General features: G+C 42.9%; 1 protein-coding gene across 1 annotated transcript in view; it reads left to right on the top strand.

Annotated features, from left to right (window-relative positions):
* The first annotated feature begins 324 nt into the window (after positions 1-324).
* The window catches only part of ARHGEF4 (Rho guanine nucleotide exchange factor 4), a 261,133-nt gene continuing 239,956 nt past the window's right edge, over positions 325-21,501 (top strand). Inside the window, 1 exon segment of the mRNA XM_069727783.1 lies at positions 325-568. Within this exon segment, the coding sequence (XP_069583884.1) occupies positions 530-568 (39 nt within the window). The 5' untranslated portion in view covers positions 325-529.

The following is a 21,501-nucleotide window of genomic DNA, read 5'->3' on the forward strand; positions in this document are numbered from 1 at the left end:
CAACTGAAAACCAGCCGTCACCACCAGACAATAAATCTCAGATCAATTTACAACTGTATTCATTATTATAATTGCTAATGGAGCGCATATGAGCGATTCTCATTCAGTTTGTAAATGATGTCATCTTCCCTTAGTTTTTGTTTCCAAGTAGCACAATTCATGATGGGAGTGAGAAAAGAGATGTAAATTTCAGTCTAGCCTCAATAGTTGCCAGTGAACTGGCCGAGCACTCTCACTTTATTCAGAGCAGACAATGGTACATCTTGGAGCATGCCTAGTAGACATTCCCCCAGCCTGCGGACTGTGAACAAACCTGTTTGTACTGTCGTACAGTCGAGCAGCGCACAGATAAACCCTAATTGTTATTCAGCTCCTTAACATAAGCTTCTGGCGTAGCTTACAATCTTCGCTGGTGCTAAGACTGTCGAAAATAGCAACAAGAATGCATGCCACCTAAGAGACCGCGGTGGGACGAGAATAATTACATCCTGTAATCTGAAGTTTGGGACATTTTTATAAAGTTTCCGAAATGTTCAGCGTAATGTACTTTCTTCGAAGCTTCTTCAAGGTAAGCTCAATCCACTTCTAGCTATGTAAAGAATGTTTCTTCCCCGCAAGTGAATGTCAAGGCTCTGTCCGGTGGAACGCAGAAAAATGTTCTCCTGGGGTTAATGCTTAATAATTGGTGTAATCTAATCACTGGGGCTTAGTTTTGTGCTCGAAAAGTTTAATCTGTACCATTCAAGATCCTTATTTCCATCCAAGAACTTACCTTTTTATATATTTACATTGTTTATTTGTCGTAATTCAGTTGTAATAGGAATCCTATAGATTTTAACGATGTCTATGGTGCCGAACTATGTAGGTAACACGTGCGGGACACCGCATTGCCTCTGGCACTACCTCTATCACACACAATCAAAACGATCATTTATTCTAAGGGAGGAGTAGAAGGGCGACAATTTGTAGGTTTAATTTAAGCTTAGGGTAAATCCAAAAATAGTCTGATATTTTACTGCACCCTGAATTAAAGAAAGGGAGGTGGATGGATGGATTGTTGGCTGAGGTGTGGGGCTACAGTGTGTGCAGAATAGTTTTACTACAATACAATATTGTAATATCAGTCGGGCAGATGTTATATTTATTTCCAAAGTGTTACACCTATGTAAACTTCTGTGTACAATGCCGGAAGAGTCCCGATGGGACATTTTGATTTATGCCTATAGCGCCGACATGGAAAGTTGTGCTCATATGAATCTCTGCCACTCTGGCTCACAATCTAATTTTACATATGCAAGAATTAGTACCAATATTGTAGGAAGACAACTGACAACTGGCAAATTTTTGGGCGTATGGGGGCAAATTGGAGGGAACCCACACGAGAGAGAAAGTATGAGATCTCGCTGGTTAGATGTAAACCCAGAACTTCAGTGTCACATTGTAAAGTCTTTTCGCTTATGCAGGATATTGATTGCTCCTATATTATGTATTTATTAGCTGGGAGTCTCCATCTAGCAGCTCTCCCACTGACATACACCTACAGCTGCCAGCATACCCTGACAGCCAGTGAATGTCAGTCCATACCGGGAACCATAGATATGCAACATTAGGAGGCCTTTGGGGTAATCACTCACTTTAGATGAGCATTTTAAAAAAAAAAACAGGCATGCTTTACATACTGAAACATCTGTATATATATATATATATATATATATATATATATATATATATATACCAGGATAGTCACCCTTTGAGCCATAGTAGCCATTATACTATGCACTCAGAGGTTAGGTGGCCCTATTATGCCTTCGTGCAGAGGCGGACATACCATTGGTGCAAACTGTGCTTCCGCACAGGGGCCCGAGAGGAAAGGGGGCATCTACCATCTCCAAAACAGCTAGAGGTGTGCATTATGATGAGCTACGGGAACGCAGAGGGCCCATGTACTGTTCTTGCCCAGGGGCCCTTTTCTGTCATTGTTCGCCAGTGCGTTCATGTGTGAGCATGTTCCATTATTGCTTCTAGACTAGAATATTCCTGTAATGTGGTGCCATACAGAGCATGATATTGAGTGCATGGAGCTGTAATTGAACCCTCTACAAATTGTCAGTAAAAAAACTAAAAAAAAAGTCAAAACTTTCTGGATTATTAATATTTGTTAAAACATGATTGGAATTCTTGACATGCAGCAATGGTGAAGTCTCCATCATAATGTTTATTGGCTTACTGAATTTACTAGTGTTCGCTTGTAATTAGCTGTATAATGGACAATAAATGCGCTGTGATTCATAGCTCCTCATCAGAAATTCTGGACCGGCCTTTAAAGTGTTGTTGCTGGTCATCTATAATAATAATGTGTACATGTATAGTACTGTTTATGAGCAAAAGTAGTAAAACTCGACAAAATACCAGTTGATGCTGTGTAAACAGAAAAGTCTTATTACGTCTCTGGCAGATCTAATGATAGGGTTTGTCTGAGCTGCTGCCAGGTCTCATTTTACTGAACATTTGGTGACATGTGAGGCTGTAGTTATGCCGGGACAACAGCTCCCAGGTTACTTCTTTGTATGTTTGCTTTCCTTTTCCGAGTTCTTCTGCATACACTTATATCAAGGGCAGTAATGTTACATAAACTATTTGTGAGTTTATTGCTTCGTTGCTTCCTGTTTAACAGACAATAAACTATGGGATATGTGATCGATGTTTGCATCCCATCTACACGGAAGAGCTGTAAATACATTGCGCACCGGTATCTACACATCCGCATTTCTCAAGATCCCAGAGAACACTGTAGGTTTCCAACGAAAGCTGGCCATAGAGTTAAAGGCTATATACAACTTTGCATACATTTTTTTTAAATATTAATTTGCTTTCTAAATTCAAAATTAAATAAGTTTGAAATAATGTTCCTTAAAGCGATTTAAATTGGAGTTTGTATCTTTTTCCTATGCCGCTAAGAATTTACAGGCAGGTATTGCTAACTACTAGTGATAAGCGAGTATACTCGTTGCTTGGGTTTTCCCGAGCACGCTCGGGTGGTCTCCGAGTATTTGTTAGTGTTCGGAGATTTAGTTTTCATCGAAGCAGCTGAATGATTTACAGCTACTAGACAGCTTGATTACATGTGGAGATTCCCTAGCAACCAGGCAACCCCCACATGTACTCAGCCTGGCTAGTAGCTGTAAATCATTCAGCTGTGGTGATGAAAACTAAATCTCTGAACACTAACAAATACTCAGCACCCAAGCATGCTCAGGAAAACCCAAGCAACGAGTACACTCGCTTATCACTACTAACTACCTATTGATCTCTGCCGGCTCAGAAGGTCATGGACTGCTCCTGCCGGCGATTCTTCTGCTTCTTGTGACTCTCTTATGCTCTGCTCAGTCAATGGGTCATCAGTCACTCGTCACTGCCGATGGAATAATAATATAATAATAATCATTTTATTTCTATAGCGCCAACAATTCTGCAGCACTTTACAATTAAGCGGAGACATGTCCAGGCGATAAAAGCAGCATTGAGTGACATATAGTTCAACAGTTAAAGGAGGAGTCAGGGCCCTGCCCGCAAGCTTATAAGCTATAAAGAAGTAGGGGGGCACAGTAGGTAAAAAGTGCTTGCTATGTGCAGTCCAGACATCATTATAAAAAATAGGACATTTCAAAGAAACTGCATGAGCCGGTCATCAGTCAAAATCTGTCCAAGTATAGTTACCAAGTACAGTTGGGTGCATGGAGGATGTGGAGGCGGATGAGAAGGAGGGACTAGATTCTGAGTAAAATTTTGAAAGAGAAGCAGGGAAGAGTTAGATTAGTGAAGCCAGGTGATAGGCTTATCTAGACAAATGTGTTTTTAAAGTATGCTTAAAAATGTGCTGGTGAGGTATTGAATCATCTGGAGAAATACATTCCAGAAAAATGGTGCAGCATGAGCGAAGTCTTGTAAATGGAGGTGTGAGGTCTGGGTTATGGAGAATGTTAATTTTAGATCAATTACAGAATGGAGACCATGGGTAGAATGATAAATAGAGAGAGTGATAAAACTGTAGAGAGCTTTGTGGGTGAGAGAGATAAGTTTGTATTGTATTCTGTAGCAAATGGGTAGCCAGTGCAATAACTGGCACAGCATGGAGGCATCAGTGTGCAGGCTGGACAGAAATGTGACCCTTACTGCTGCATTCCAGGTGGATTGGAGAGGAGAAAGTTTGGTTACAGAGAGACCGATCAGTAGAGAGTTGCAGTAGTCTGGATGAAAATGAATGAGTTGTACTGATTGATATCCAAACCCCACTGCCTTACTGCGGGAATCTGGCTGTCAATCAGCATGGCACGGCAGTGAAATCCCGCTGACAGAGCAGAGCAGTAGAGAAAGAACTGCTCTATAGATGTGAGATAAATGGAAGCCGGAGAATTCCCGCCTAAGACAAAACAGATTGTCACCGGCAAAATAAGCAGGTAGTCAGCAACTACCTGCTGGTAACTTGTTAGACCGCAGCAAAAGAATAACTAAAGTCCCAGAAAACCACTTTGAACATTTTCTACCATTTGTTGCTGCAGAGGGTCTGTAAGTCTGTTATCTAGATGAGTGCTACAATGTTACAAATATATCAGAGCTACTGCACAGTTCTGATAGCCCGTAGCTCTCTTTCATTTTTTCTTCTTTTTTTAGGCTCACTCAGACGTCAGTGATTGTTGATGTACGTTGATCAACTTGACCGATTTTGTATGGTCAACGTGTAACTTTTGTACACCACCGTTTCACCAGTTTTACTTGTATAGAAAAAAAGCTGATGGAGTTTTCTCATGCTTCTAACAGTCAGTGAAAAATGGACACTACTTATATGGCATTCAAAAAATACATGGACATGTGAACACCTAAATAGCCTATAATAGGTACGAGCTCTTTCTGCATATAAAGTAGATAACAAGGAAAGCACAAAATAAGGAAATAACGGCAGGATAGAAGCTGTGCTGAAGCTGTAATGAAAACAACAGAAGCACCCAGCTTATACACAGAGCTCACATCCAGCCTATATCACTGGGAGGGACACTCCCACAAGAGAAAATCTGAATCTTGTATCAGGCTGCAAACTGCATATCAAGGAGTTGAAAATTTAATGAAGATTGAATTTAGTGTCATTTTGTTAACTAAAAGCAGCCACTAACTAACAGTATTGAAAAATAGTATTTTCCATGTCAGAAGTATCCATGGCCTTTGAAGAGGCCCTTTCAACGCTGCTGTCTTGTCTATGTTAGAAAACATGTGCATTTTCTGTAAACTACAGTAACAGTACTCTAGCTGTGTATTAGGAACTCTCTGTTATGTTCCCGCACAGTCTTATACTGTCCTATCATAGCTGACTGGTAGAATGTGTAACGAGATTCCAGAGGAAATGCCTGGTTGTCAATTTATTTATTGATTTGCAGGAGAAATACCGTCAATGTTTTAGATCAGATGTAAAAGTTACATGAGTTGGCATAAGTATCAACACTACCTGAAATCTGGTTTACCTTCATGAAAGTCTTATACTTTCCTATCATAGCTGACTGGTAGAATCTGCAAAGAGACACCATAGGAAATGCCTGGTTGTCAATTTATTTATTGATTTGCAGGAGAAATACCGTCAATGTTTTAGATCAGATGTAAAAATTACATGAGTTGGCATAAGTATCAACACTACCTGAAATCTGGTTTACCTTCATGAAAGTCTTATACTTTCCTATCATAGCTGACTGGTAAAATCTGCAAAGAGACACCATAGGAAATGCCTGGTTGTCAATTTATTTATTGATTTGCAAGAGAAAAACCGTAAATGTTTTAGATCAGATGTAAAAATTACGTAAGTTGGCATATAAATGGAATAAATGGCGCTATAAAAATGTATAATAATAATAAGTATCAACGCTACCTATAATCTGGTTTACCTTCATGAAAGTACTTGTGTGATGATTTCCCAGGCCCCATAGATATTAAATGATCTTGCATTTCTATGGTTACTGTTGTGAATTCTGTTGTCGAACTCCCTCCTGTGGTCGTGAATGGTACTTCGGCGAGTTCTGTCTATGGGCTCCCTCTGGTGGCTGTGAGTGAAGCTGCTGCTTCTGAGGTTCCTTACACAGGTGACGTGGTTTATCCTTTGGTTGGCTGCTCTATTTAACTCCACTCAGATCGTTACTCCATGCCAGCTGTCAATGTTCCTGCATTGGTTCAGTTCGCTCTTGGATCTTTCTGGTGACCTGTCTTCATTGTTTCCTTGTCCAGCTGGTTATCATTATTTTGTCTTGCTAGCTGGAAGATCTGGGATGCAGAGTGGCATCTCCGCACCGTTAGTCGGTGCGGAGGTCTTTTTGCACACTCTGCGTGGTCTTTTGTAGTTTTTTGTGCTGACCACAAAGATACCTTTCCTATCCTCTGTCTGTTTAGTAAGTCTGGCCTCCCTTTGCTGAAACCTGTTTCATTTCTGCGTTTGTGACTTTCATCTTTACTCACAGTCAATATATGTGGGGGGCTGCCTTTTCCTTTGGGGAATTTCTCTGAGGCAAGGTAGGCTTTATTTTCTATCTTTAGGGCTAGCTAGCTCTTAGGCTGTGAAGAGGCATCTAGGGAGAGTCAGGAACGCTCCACGGCTATTTCTAGTGTGTGTGATAGGATTAGGGCTTGCGGTCAGCAGAGCTCCCACATCCCAGAGCTCGGCCTGTGTGAGTTTAACTATCAGGTCGTGCCGGGTGCTCCTAACCACCAGGTCATAACAGGTTACTCTAAGGGTACCGTCACACAGTGGCATTTTGAGCGCTACGACGGCACGATTCGTGACGTTCCAGCGATATACTGTGCTGTGTGATATGCTGTGTCTGACACGCTGCTGCGATCAGGGACCCCGCTGAGAATCGTACGTCGTAGCAGATTGTTTGAAACTTTCTTTCGTCGTCTAGTGTCCCGCTGTGGCGGCATGATCGCATGGTGTAACACAGGTGTGCATGATATTGTATACGATGTGCGCATAGTAACCAACAGCTTCTACATCGCAAATACGTCGTGAAGTTATCGCTCCAGTGTCGTGCATTGCGAAGTGTGACCGCAGTCTACGACGCTGGAGCGATATTGGAGCGATGCTGGAGCGTCACGGATCGTGCCGTCGTAGCAACCAAAGTGCCACTGTGAGACGGTACCTTAATTCAAATAACATAAATGAGAGAATCCGTCTGCCATACAGTGCCCCATCATGCTGTGCACTAATCATAATACAGCGAATGAGTTTTGCATCACTATCACTACCTAACAGCGATTGCTCCCTGTCTATGTCTTGGTCTTTTTAAAATTAAGACCATGATTCGTCAAGATTGGCATTTTGCACTCCAGACTTGATGAAGTATATGTATGCTGGAGTAAGATGCACCAGATTCAGTCAGAGGCATGTACTTCTTAATAAATTTCTGTTGCTACCTTTTTGCATACATTACAATAAATTTCTTGTCTTCAGTTGACCACATACCTCCCAGCAAAGCTCTGCCTACTTTTTAAAAGTTAGGCAGTGTTGACTAAGACTGTCGTAAAAATGCCAAAAGTCCAAAACATTTTTCAGTTGCACAAAAATGTATCATGTTTCAAGCAGTTTTATGTAAGAAACTGGCAAAAATGGCTTTATAAATTGGTTCCTACATATTTTTGCTGACACCAACACCAAAAAGAAAAACCTAGGGGTATAAGAAAAAAGGGTGTCCGTGTCCTTGCCACGTGACTATGGTTTACCCATTTCATCAGCTTGAGGTGTCATTTTGCTCAGAGTCCAAGTTGCCTACTACTCATGTCTTCTATTTGGTTATGTCCTGGCATTATTTTTGTATTTTTAATTCATAATAATTAACCTTGGGCTCACCCCATTTCTTATGAATATATAGTTATATCGGTCTTGTTCTTTTTTTATATGGGCTATATTTTGTGCCTTCTTTAGTTACACCTTAATCATCTACATGGTTTCATACCCTTATGTGGAGACACGGGGGTCAGTGGGTGCTCTTGTCCACTAGCCAAAACCGCATGGACCAGGGATCATTGAACGCCTGCTCTCCTTTTACCGTGGGCATAACACTACTCAGACAACATGGGGTGGTAAAATAGTGTTGAGATACTTTATTGAACCACAAAAAAGGCAAATAACACATACAACAGTCCCAGTAAAATAACTAAGATGGTGCAAAATTACAAAGTCTCACCCTTCTGCTGACTTACCAGGATTAGAGCAGCCGTGACTTCAGAGCTTCCAGCGCCGACTACCTCACCTCTGGAATGCACAAAACGGAGTTAGCGACAAGTTTAGGAAGCTGACAGTCTGCTGAGGTACAAGTCCAGGTAACGGAAGGATCACAGCCTGGCTTCTCCGAACATCTCCATGGAGCCAACTGACCGGTGGGTCCCATTCCTGGCTTTCAAAAATAAAATGTATCCATGGGGCTCAGGTGATGGATGGGTCCAAATCCTGACTACCCCAAAAGTATCCATGACTCAGTAATGAGCAATGGAGCAAATCTGTATTCTTTCAGCCAGACAAAGGGGAGGAATAAATCCAAACGATAACCTATGGTCTAAGATAAAATTGCTTTATTTGTAGAGGGCAAGGAGACAGTGGTGACAACAGAATCACCCAACAAGAAATAAAAGGGCACTGAGAACTGGACCCACCATACTGTATAATGTATGAATCATAGGAAATTATACAAACAACAAAAAAATATTGCTAGCAAAACTAAAAGGGGGGCGCCCCCTGATGAAGGTGTTCTGAAACGCGCATTGGGGCGGGCACTGGGATCGTGTACCTGCCAGCATTTCCCTGCATTTGGGGTGATGTTCTCTCTAGATATGTACCGTTTCTCTGTTATACGCATCTGTTATGTTTTCTCACTCTATTAGAAACTGGTCTGGCACTGTCCAATGCATGATGTGATATTATTTATGTACTTACTTCTATCTGTATACCCTTGTGGGTACATCCTATGCCCCTCTTAATTTTGTTAGCAATATTTTTTTGTTGTTTCTATTATTTCCTATAGTTCATACATTATATGGTGGGTCCAGTTCCAGTATGGTGGGTCCAGTTCTCAGTGCCCTTTTATTTCTTGTTGGGTGATTCTGTTGTCACCACTGTCTCCTTGCCCTCTACAAATAAAGCAATTTTATCTTAGACCATAGGTTATCATTTGGATTTATTCCTCCCCTTTGTCTGTATGCTTTTTTGATAACCGGTCACATCTTGAATCCATGGCAAACATTTACTCTGGGTATTAATTATCTTTATGTCTTATTACTTATGCACATTTTCCCAGATGCTGTACTATATATATAATTTTTTGCCTCTGGTTACCCCTATTTTTTCTCATTCTTTCAGCCAGGGCTGTGGTCCCCTAAGTTGGCATCCTGTAGAATGTTAAATCTGTGTCCCTCATGATGGGAGACATGATGTCTTGACTGCTGTCTTATAAAGAGTCTCTGGTTCTTTGGATCTCTGGAACTCTTGGCTGTCTGGATGTCTATGACAGAGGTGCATCTCCTCTATTTATAGTTAACACCTGTCCTTCAAGCCAGCATCCAGAGGCCAAGAGAAAGATGTGATGAGGTTAACTCACATTTATAGTTTATCCTTCAATGTTTACAAGTCAGTAAACTGGCTGGCCTGGACAATGTGTAATCAACATATCAAGAAACATCATTGTTCAATTAACCTGCGTCTCTGTCATCAAGGATAACAGTATTACATCAATATTACAAGCTTATACAAATAAAAGTATGTGTTTTCTTGAGCAACCAAAGAACAAACACATGAATTTAAAAGTCAACATATAGATAACAGTCTATTCCACCTGGCTTACTGAAAATAGATGTCTGGTTAATTAAGACCAAATGCTGTGTCATCACACCTTACATCTGCCTTCTCTTTCTTTTCACACTGTTTTTCATTCATCTAAAAATTTACATACACATTGGAGCACTTGTTGTTTTCACTCATCTCAGTCCTGCTTGCTGCTCCACTCTCCTCTGATTCTCAGCTGCCAGTGAGATATGGTTGCCATGATCACACATCCTTCCTGAGTCGCCCTCCCCTCCCACCTCTTGACGCATCATTTACTGCATTTGCAATTTACTTCTTTACATTGAATATTTTATGCTTTTTGTAGCATTTATATTCAACCCTTTTGGCTGCTGCTATTCTCTGTTTGGCTTATTCAGTCTTACATATTTCTATGGTTCAGCATATTTTGCTGCACATGCACTTTACTGGTCTGCATTTCTGATATTGGTTACTCTTAATGCATAATGATTGTATGAGTTATATATTGAATTTATCATTAGGTGTTACCAGTATGCTGTCTTTATGAATTCATTATTCTTATCATAGCTTTTTTTGCTTTACATGCACTTTTTTATTACCTTTCCAAAAACATTTAGTGTTAATATTTTACTGCAAATATCTTGTATTTGTAGGTGGTGATTGTTACTGCACAGGATTCTCTACCAATATCTCCCTTTTATCTCTTTTTACTGGTTGTAACTATTTCGCAATAACGATTTGTTAAGTTTCTTACTACTTGGGCTTTCCTACTTTTTGCTTTCCTGTATCTGCCTAGTAAGTCATGACAGACGCATGCCCAGACAGGTTAGCTGTCAGTGTACCACATACACCCTATAATGCTTTGGAATACTATAAATACTGGTTCAAGACACTTGGTAGGACAAAAACGTAAACTAAAATTCAATCAAATTTCATAAAAAAACACCACCCATGCCCAAAAAATAAACACTTTTTCTCAATCAAAATTATTTAAAATTTTAAGTCTATTTCTTTTAGCTACTTGAGAGGAGAAATAAAAAAGTTATGACTCTCTGTAATATTGTTTTTCCTTTCTGTTCTCCTCCACACTTAAAGGGAACCTGTCACCCCCAGAATCGAAGATGAGCTAAGCCCACCAGCATCAGGGGCTTATCTACAGCATTCTGGAATGTTGTAGATAAGCCCCCGATGTAACATGAAAGTTGAGAAAAAGAGGTTAGATTACACTCACCCAGGGGCGGTCCCGCTGCTGTCTGGTCCCATAGGCGTCGCGGTCCGGTCTGAGGCCTCCCATCTTCTTACGATGACGTCCTCTTCTTGTAGTAACGCTGTAGCTCCGTTCAGGCATACTTTGTCTGCCCTGTTGAGGGCAGAGCAAAGTACTGCAATGCGCAGATGCCGGGAAAGGTCAGAGAGCCCCGGCGTCTGCGCACTGCAGTACTTTGGTCTGCCCTCAACAGGGCAGACAAAGTATGCCTGTGCCGGATCCGCAGCGTGAATACAAGAAGAGGACGTCATCGTAAGAAGATGGGAGGCCCCGGACCACGACGCCCATCGGACCAGAACCGGATCGGGACAGCCCCAGGGTGAGTATAATCCAACCTCTTTTGCTCATCTTTCAGGATACATCGGGGGCTTATCTACAGCATTATAGAACGCTGTAGATAAGCCCCTGATGCTTGTGGGCTTAGCTCAACTTCGATTTTGGGGTGACAGGTTCCCTTTAATAAAAGCTAATCAGTAAATTGTAGGGTGTTATTAAAAAATCTAACTTGTCCAGTAAAAAGAAAAAAATGTTATGGATCTTGGAACTTGAAGATGAAAAAAAAGAAGAAAAAAAAAGACTTGGTCATTAGCTATCAAACAGTATTGTTATCAAACGGGCCTGGTCATTAAAAGGTTAAATGTATTGCCAATGTTTTATGTTGTTCATTCAAGGAGTGCTATTAAGTAGCACAATAATTGACATTTAACCCCTTAACCACCACTGATACGCCTTTTAACGGCGGTCATTAAGGGTCATTAAGGGTCATTAAGTGAATAGCGCCCCCCAGAGTCCTATTTTCTCCAGGGTTTCGGCTGCCGGGGGTAGCCGAGACTCTAGAGAACATGATTCGGGTCGATGTTTACCAACCCCGCTTTTGCGATCGCCGGTAATTAACCGTTTACCGGTGGTCGCAAAAAAAATCCGGTTTTGCATTTATTTTCTCTCCCCTCTGATGTGATCATTCATTAGATGGGAGAGAAATAGGGTCCCCTGAGCCCCCCACGGTACCTTATGTACCGGAACAGCTGTCCCCCGGTCACCCTCTCCTCCGGCATTAAGAAAATGGCAGGCACATGTGCAGATGCGCCCGTCAAAATCTATCTTCCGCAGGATATGGGAGTAGATTGGGGTCAGTTTTTACCGACCCCAGGGGTGACCGCAGGGGCGATTGCAATCCCGGGGGTCTTTACTATGTGACAATAGCTGTTTTATTTGACTGAACTGGGACTAGCTCAGCCATGTATGAGAAGCCAGGGTCTATTTTGTTTAGTTAGCTCCTGGAGAAGCCTAGGGATTTTGTGTTTATGGTTTTGTTTTTGGTGCAGTGGAAATAAACGTCACATTGTGTTGACACAAGAATGGTGCCTACTGTTCAGCGTGAATCCCTGCAATATATTCAGCGTGTGAAATAAGTCTTGAACAGGTCACCAATGTTCTAAGTAAATGTATTTCTAAAGGTTCTATTGACATTAAAGTCTCAGTAACAACCCATCTAATCCACACAAAGAAATAAAACCATAGATGTCCATAATAACAATAATAATAATATTTTTTATATCTACAGTACCAGCATATTCTTCAGCAATTTACATTTTAATGGAGACTTGCACAGACAATAAAGACATTACAAAATAACATAACTGAACAGAAACCAAAACGTGAGTGTCCTGCTCGCAAGCATGATTTACGTTATGTGTAATAATGAGAAATCACACAGGGAAAAAGTATTGAACACATGAAGAAAAAGAGGTTCACAAAGCCATGGAAAGACATGGTGACACCATCTGAAATCTATCAGTAATGAGAAAGTAATACTGCCACTTTGTTGCAAAACATACTGATGGCATTTTTTACAAAATAATTTCTAAGCTACTGAAGGTTCCAGTGAGCACTGTTGGCCCCATAATTCGGAATTGGAAAGAACATAATTTCACCATAAACCGGCCACAACCAGGTGTTCCCCGCAGCATTTAAGACAGAGGAGATAAAATAATTATCAGAAGAGTTGTACAAGATCCAATGAGAGCCACAGAAAGACCTGGAATCAGCAGGTACAATTGTTTCAAAGAAAAATATAAGTAATGCACTCAACATCCATAGCCTGTATGCACACTCACTATGTAAGACTCCAGCTGAACAAAAAGCAATTTTCAGACTCGATTATCATTTGCTCAACTACACTTAGATAAGCCTGTGAGACTATAGCCTTATCAAATGGCTCCAAAATGGAACTCTTTGAATGCCATAATACACAACATGTTTGGTGGCCAAAAGGCACTGCATATCACTCAAAAAACACCATACCACCAGTGAAGTTTGAAGGCGGGAACATCATGGTGTAGGGCTGTTTTTAGCATATGGCACTGGCAAACTTCATATGATTGCAGGAAGGATGAATGGACAAATGTACCGCTACATTCTTGATAAAAATCTGCTGCCATCTACCAGGATCATGAAAATGGAATGAGGATGAACATTTCAGCAAGACAATGGTCCCAAACAAACAGCCACAACAACTTTGTTTCAAGCATGTGATGCACGCTCAAACTCACTTGTGGTAAGTAACAGGTGTGAACAATGTGAAAATCACACCTGAAACCAGATAAAAAGGGGAGAAGTGTTGTGAGTTCTGTTTTTGGGCTCCCTCTGGTGGTTACTGATGGTACTGGGTGACTTGTGTTCTCTGCGGTCTCTGGTGTCCACCTGTTTCATCAGGTTATGGGAGTTTCCTATTTAACCTGGCTTTGTTGTCATTTCCTCGCTGGCTATCAATGTAATCAGCGTGTCTTTTTACCTCTGCTCCCTGCGTCTGTTATCTTCAGGACAAGCTAAGTTTTGATTTTCCTGTTCCACGTTTTGCTTAATTTTTGTCTTAGTCCAGCTTGCAGATATGTGATTCCTTGCTGCTGGTTGCTCTAGTGGGCTGAAATTACTCCTCATGTTCCATGAGTTGGCACATGAGTTCAAGTAATTTCAGGATGGTTTTTTGAAGGGTTTTTCGCTGTCCGCGCAGTTCACTTTTGTATCCTCTGCTATCTAGCTTTAGCGGGCCTCATTTTTGCTGATTCTATTTTCATAACTACGTATGTGCTTTCCTCTCATTTCACCGTTATTACATGTGGGGGGCTGCTATTTCTGTGGGGTGTTTCTCTGGAGGCAAGTGAGGTCTGTGTTTCTTCTTATAGGGGAAGTTAATCCTTCGGCTGGCGCGAGACGTCTAGGAATCATCGTAGGCACGTTCCCCGGCTACTGCTAGTTGTGTGTTTAGGTTCAGGATCGTGGTCAGCTCAGGTTCCATCACCCTAGAGCTTGTTTTGTTTTTGTGCTTGTCCTTTTGTGATCCCCTGCCATTGGGATCATGACAGAGAAGTTAACTCAATCTTTGCATTGTGTGCAGAGGCATAGCTAGGGTTTTGGTCCTAGGGGTGGGGGCAAAACTTCTGAATGGGCTCCTAACCAAGTAACCCAGATTACAGCTATTGTGGCTGTGATGAACTCGCACCTCTCCATCCGGCCTGACGTCACTGTTACATCAGAGGGATCATGGAATGCGGTCTCCCAACTTTATCCAATTTTCCACATCACCTGGGGACATGTAAGGTCAACATGGTACAGTTTTACACAGATGCTCTCTGTCCATGAGGACCCAGGGAGGCACAGGGAGCGAGAGGATGTGGCCCATGCAGAAACTCACAGGGCAACACACTAGCTCACATCCCTGAAGGCTGAGCCGCCTTTTTTAATAGCACTAGTGGAACAAAACACTGCCAGCCCAATAGGACTGCCACCAGTTCCTCGGTAGAGATAAGCCTGGTCCGTTAACAGGATTATATCAGGCCAAAAACCAGCACCAATAGAATTGAAAGTTAAGTTGAGAAATGGATGTGTGTATTTGTGGATCAAGATAAAAGAGAAACCCAAGGTTAAATTATATATATAATCGCCTTAAGGGCACACTAGACAATATGCTATATACACGAGGTTTACAAATATACAATAGTCAGATATGCAAATGCAGATAGTGGTAGGACAAAAGATTTAACCAGAATATATGGGTCAGGGGAAGGGGCTGCCACATAGGAGGCTTGTTGTCCCCTCAGTTCCTTGAATTCTCCCCACACGATATGTCGTTGTGACCTTCCTGGAAAAAAGCAATATGCATACGTTACACAATCACTTAAACAATTTGAGTCACTCCACTCCTGCCCTCTGGGCTTAACCTAAATTCTATCCCCTTGCTTCTAGCAGCTAAAAACTCCACAAGCTAAGATGCCATAACTGCTTAATGGATGATCATAGGGAGGTGGTTTTGGCATCATCGGATCTGATCGGGCCTCTGTTATGCAATAAGATCAAACACAGCTTTGCTATCTGGTTTCTACTAGCTGTTTTATCGATCTCCATACCTCTGAGTGCTAGAACGGATCGATAAACAGGCCAGCGTTTGCCATGTTCTGAAGATCTTGGAAATATACATGTTGTACAGCTAGGACGTATAGTATCTCCATAACTCCTTATGGAATTATGTTTTTGGAATGTTCTAGAAGGTGTCCACAGCTTCAGCAGGTTTTTGTCCTTCTCTGATCTGATCAAGATGCGGGATCTGTCACTAACAGCTTTTGAGGCTTGGCCTTCCTGCTGAGCTAGGTGCTAGCTTTCTCCTTGAGGCTTTGAGAATGTGGTCTTGCTGCTGAGTCAGGTTTCCTGTCAGTGATGGACAAAGGAAGGGGTTTTGTAATCCCAGGCCAAATAAGATACAAATGATTGGCATGGAATTATATATTCGATATTCTTCACAGTTACGCATTCTAATAGTGGATGTAGGAGAACTTCAGCAGATGACCAGGCTGTTACTGAAAATAATCTCTATAGAAAGACCAACATTGTTATTACCGTCATATGGTGACCCCTGATGAAGGAATCTATACCGAAACGCGCGTCGGGGCACGTGGGCACGCAGACACTCACCCTCTAAGGTACCCTGTATGTTCGGATTAATTATATTGGCATCTCTGGTTTTGTGTTATGTTTTTTGGATATCTATGCTTCACCTACATAGGTACTCCCTTCCCCTTCTCTTGCTGCTGTGGCACTTCTGCACTTTATTTACCTTTAGGCATTGCTTTTATACAGCGTTTTGTTTTTGGTCTACCTTGTGATAATTATACCACACGGATTAATCACACTGGTACTACTGGTTTTTATTTGATTGAGCACATTGTAGGATATCTGTGCCTTATCAACATAGATATTCCCTTCTCCCCTTTTTTGGCTGTGGCACCTATGCACTTTATTTACTTTTAGGCACTGCCTTTATACAGCACTTTTACAATTGTTTTACCTTGTGATAGATATATTGTATTTTTTAAGGATAAAATCCTTGTTCACTCTTCATTTTTGCACGCCCTGGAACTATCTATTTTTTATTCCGAACATATGGCTTATATATAATATGTTTTTCTATATAATTAATTACATATTGTACCTTTGATTAGTTGTCTTGTGTTGCACTCTTCTTTTTAAATTTTGGTAAATTTTAGTACATTTTTTGTAATTTGACTCACTGCTACTCAAATAAAGACATATTTATATGAATTCCTTGTCTGTAGCTTTCTCTCTCCTTGAGTTCCTATTTCTGGGTTTTGGTTTTACTTTGACCATATAGTGGTAGATACCAGTCCTGCAGAACATGTAATAGATTACAGTACAGTTATAGATAGTGGCTTACAGCTTATGTTTTCTCTGATGGAGTCTCACTTTTCCTGTCTTTTCCATCGGGCCACCACGACAACTTCTCCAGCCAGGACTCGGCTGCAGAGATTACAACAAAAACACATTTGACTCTCACATTTCCAAGACTGTTCCCATCTATCCCCAACCTGCGCAAACTTAACATCCTGCTGATACCCCAATGCTGAGCCACTGCTGCCCTATCTGAGTCTATTACTGCGCCTACTTTGTGGTACTGTGTGTTCTCTAATTGATAAAATAGCCCTCTCGAATATACACTGCTCAAAAAAATAAAGGGAACACTTAAACAACAGAATATAACTCCCAAGTAAATCAAACTTCTGTGAAGTCAAACCGTCCACTTAGGAAGAAACACTGTTTGACAATCAATCTCACATGCTGTTGTGCAAATAGAATAGACAACAGATAGAAATTATTGGCAATTATCAAGACACACTCAATAAAGAAGTGGTTCTGCAGGTAGGGACCACAGACCACATCTCAGTACCAATGCTTTCTGGCTGATGTTTTGGTTACTTTTGAATGTTGGTTGTGCTTTCACACTCGTGGTAGCATACTCTACCACCCACACATGTGGCTCAGATAGTGCAGCACATCCAAGATGGCACATCTATGTGAGCTGTGGCAAGACGTTTTGTTGTGTCTGTCAACGTAGAGTCCAGAGGCTGGAGGCACTACCAGGAGACAGGCCAGTACACTAGGAGACGTGGAGGGGGCCGTAGGAGGGCAACAACCTTGCAGCAAGACCGCTACCTCAGCCTTTGTGCAAGGAGGAACAGGAGGAGCACTGCCAGAGCCCTACAAAATGACCTCCAGCAGGCCACAAAGGGTTAGAAACTGACTCCATGAGGATGGTCTGAGTGTCTGACGTCCACAGATGGGGGCTGTGCTCACAGCCCAACACCATGCAGGATGCTTGGCATTTGCCACAGAACACAAAGATTGGCAAATCCACCACTGGCACCCTGTGCTCTTCACAGATGAAAGCAGGTTCACACTGAGCACATGTGACAGACGTGACAGAGTCTGGAGACGCTGTGGAGAGTGATCTGCTGCCTGCAACATCCTTCAGCATGACCGGTTTGGCAGTGGGTCAGTAATGGTGTGGGGTAGCATTTCTTTGGAGGGCCGCACAGCCCTTCATGTGCTCTGTTGTGAATTCAGCTTTTGGGCTCCCTCCGGTGGTTGTAGAGGGTAATGCAGTTGTGCCTGGATTGCAGGAGTGGACATGTGTTTCTACTAATTGCAGGACTGACTGGGGTATATAGCTTTGCAGGATCCTTTAATCAGTGCCAGTTGTCCTTTGTTCTTGAAGGATTCACTTCCCTGCTGGTCTCTCCAGTTTGCTGTGTTTTTCTACAAAGATAAGTCCTGGCTTTGTTTTTTCTGTCCACCTGCAGTGGACCTTATAGTTCTGTGCATTTTCATGTTTTTGTCTTGTCCTGCTTGGTCTGTGAAGGATTTTTTGCAGCCTAGCTATTTCTCTGGAGATGCAGATATACCCCCCATGTCTTTAGTCAGATGTGGTGATCCGTATTTTCTGCAGTGGATATTTTCTAGTGTTTTTGTACTGACCGCATAGTACTCTGTTCTATTCTTTCTTTTTAGCTAGTATGGCCTCCTATGCTAAAATCTGATTTCATATCTGCGTATGTTATTTCCCTCTCCTCTCACAGTCAATATTTGTGGGGGGCTATCTATCCTTTGGGGATTTTCTCTGAGGCAAGATAGGTTTCCTGTTTCTGTCTTTAGGGGTAGTTAGATCTTAGGCTGTGCCGAGGGGTCTAGGGAGAGTTAGGTACCCCCCACGGCTGCTTTTAGTTGCGCTGCTAGGTTCAGGGTTTGCGGTCAGTACAGGGACCACCTTCTCCAGAGTACGTCTCATGCTGCTCCAAGGCCACCAGATCATAACAGTGCTCGCCAGAGATAGCCTGACTGCCATTAGGTATCGAGATCCTCAGACCCCTTGTGAGACCATATGCTGGTACGGTTGGCCCTGGGTTCCTCCTAATGCAGGACAATGCCATACCTCATGTGGCTGGAGTGTGTCAGCAGTTCCTGCAAGATAAAGGCATTGAAGCTATGGACTGGCCCGCCCGTTCCTCAGACCTAAATCAGATTGAACACATCTGGGACATCATGTCTCGCACCATCCACCAACGTCACGTTGCACCACAGACTGTCCAGGAGTTGGCGGATGCTTTAGTCCAGGTCTTGGAGGAGACCCCTCAGGAGATCATCCGCCGCCTCATCAGGAGCATGCCCAAGCACACACACTACTGAGCATCATTTCCTTGTCTTCAGGCATTTCCACTGAAGTTGGATCAGCCTGTAACTTTATTATCCACTTTGATTTTGAGTATCATTCCAACTCCAGACCTCTGTGGGATATTAGTTGTGATTTACGTTGATCAATTTTAGGTTTTATTGTTCGCAACACATTCCACTATGTAACGAATAAAGATTTACAACTGGAAAATTTCATTCAGTGATATCTAGGATGTGGGATTTTAGTGTTCCCTTTATTTTTTTTGAGCAGTATAGTAATACCGTGTGCAAGAGCCCTAGAAAACATTGCCCACATTCCCGCCCTAAAAACTAATAATACCTTCTGCATGCCCCTTTGACAGTCACAATAACCTGAGTTCCCCTATAACAATAAGTGCCCACTTAACATTTAATAATGTCCCAAGCTTCCCCCCTGTACAGCTCCCCTCTACACAGTATGACGCTTTCTTATACATAGCATAATTCCCCCTCAATGTATAGTATCTCTCAACATTATATTGACCCCTTAGTAGCCCAAAACTGTTTGATGGCTCCACACTGTACAAATAAACCCACATTATCTCACACACTGTATGATGGCCCCCTCTTTTTAATCCCTACACTGTATGATGGTCCACTAAATAGTCTCCATATAGTATAATGCACCAGATAGTCCTCAATGTAGTATAATGCATTCCCCATAGGCAGACTTCATGTAGTATAATGCACTTCCCATAGGCTTTTATATTGTATAATACACTCCCCATAGGTAGACTGTGATGCCACTTGGGGATGAGTACCTGAAGTGGACCCTCTGGACCATGGAACAGACTTACCCCTGGGCGAGCTGACCTTGTGGAGACCCACCCCTATACAGGGACCATCAGGGGCAAGCCAAGAGATCACTAGACCACAGTGGCCGATACCAAGAGGGACGGTGGACACCGTAGAATAGGAAGCAGGGATATAGAACCAGGAGCAACGGACACTGGAGGCGGACGTCTGGACAGGACTACAGGAACGCTGAGGTGGGAGGTAACTGCGGAGAGAATGTTAGAGGGAAGAGGAATATGAGACCAGGGCAGCGCACAATGTAACGAACATGCAGGGTACTGGCAATACAGTGCAAAGTACCGGACCGCGTACAGGGCACAAGCATGCAGGGTACGGAGAACGAGAAAGTACCAGCCTGAGACACTGGCGGAAGGCAATATGACAACCAGGCACCTCCTGGAGGAGGAGGCAGCCAGAAATATCGTACATCTTACCCGGATTGGCTGTAGGGGATTTCCGGATCTGGGCATCCGAGGGCAAAAGGAACTGCAGAAGTGCGCATGTGCCCTCTAAGGATCCCAGGGCACATGCGCAAACGCCGGGATCTTCCTGCAGAGCGAGAGACCGGAAGCCAGGGAGGAGCACAACGGGGCCCAGTGAGGACAGCACGCAGGGACCCAGAAGCAGAGCCGGAGGCTCTATCACTAGGCAGGAGAATGGGCACAGCAATGGTAATAGGAGCACAGCGGGGCCGAGTGAGGACAGCGTGCCAGGACCCGGAAGCAGAGCCGGAGGCTCCATCACTAGCCGGGAGAGCTGGCACAGCAGCGGTAATACAGACTCTAAATAGTATAATGCACCCCAATAAGCCTGTATATACTATAATGCACTCCCCATAGGCAGACTATATAGTATTATGCACTTCCATAGGCAGACTCTATATAGTATAATGCACCGCAACAGGCCTCTATAGTATAATGTACTCCCCATAAAAAATAAAAACACATTTGATGATGAAATAAGGTCCATGTTGTTAGGGCTAGTGGAACGCACCAAATAATTAAATAGATAGAATAAGGTGCGTTCGCAGCCCGGGGTCCACCGTGCAGACATGGAACCTGCTGCTAAGTGGTGACGGACTATATGGCGGTACAATGAGGATACATACATGGGTTAACTTCACCCTGTATGAAGAAAGCGATCCCTGTTACATCACAGGGTCGCGGTACCGCACAGAGAGCGCAAGCAAGGAATCACAGAACTCTATCCCTGGACACAGGATTAGAGTTCGTGTAGACCCCTTGCGATCGACACCACAATTGGGGTATCAGAGTAACTAATATGCACAGAAGTGCATGTTGTGCCACACTAGCGGACGCCACTAACCACCCAGACTTGGGTAAGGTAAGTGGAGCGCCCCCAGACACAGGGCCACAGGTTACTCTGTACCGGTCCTCTCTGTCTCAGTTCTGGGGTTGTCACCGTGGCGGGACCCGGTCCGTGACCCTGCTAAGGGGCGGCCAATGAAAGGGTTGATAGTAGTTTGTCAAGGGTTCGTGACGCCACCTGTGGTGTTCAGTCAGGGCGACCGGCGCTGCTTCGGGGTCCGCTGGGG

Source organism: Ranitomeya imitator, chromosome 5 (assembly GCF_032444005.1).
Source record: "Ranitomeya imitator isolate aRanImi1 chromosome 5, aRanImi1.pri, whole genome shotgun sequence".
Lineage (NCBI taxonomy): Eukaryota > Metazoa > Chordata > Amphibia > Anura > Dendrobatidae > Ranitomeya > Ranitomeya imitator.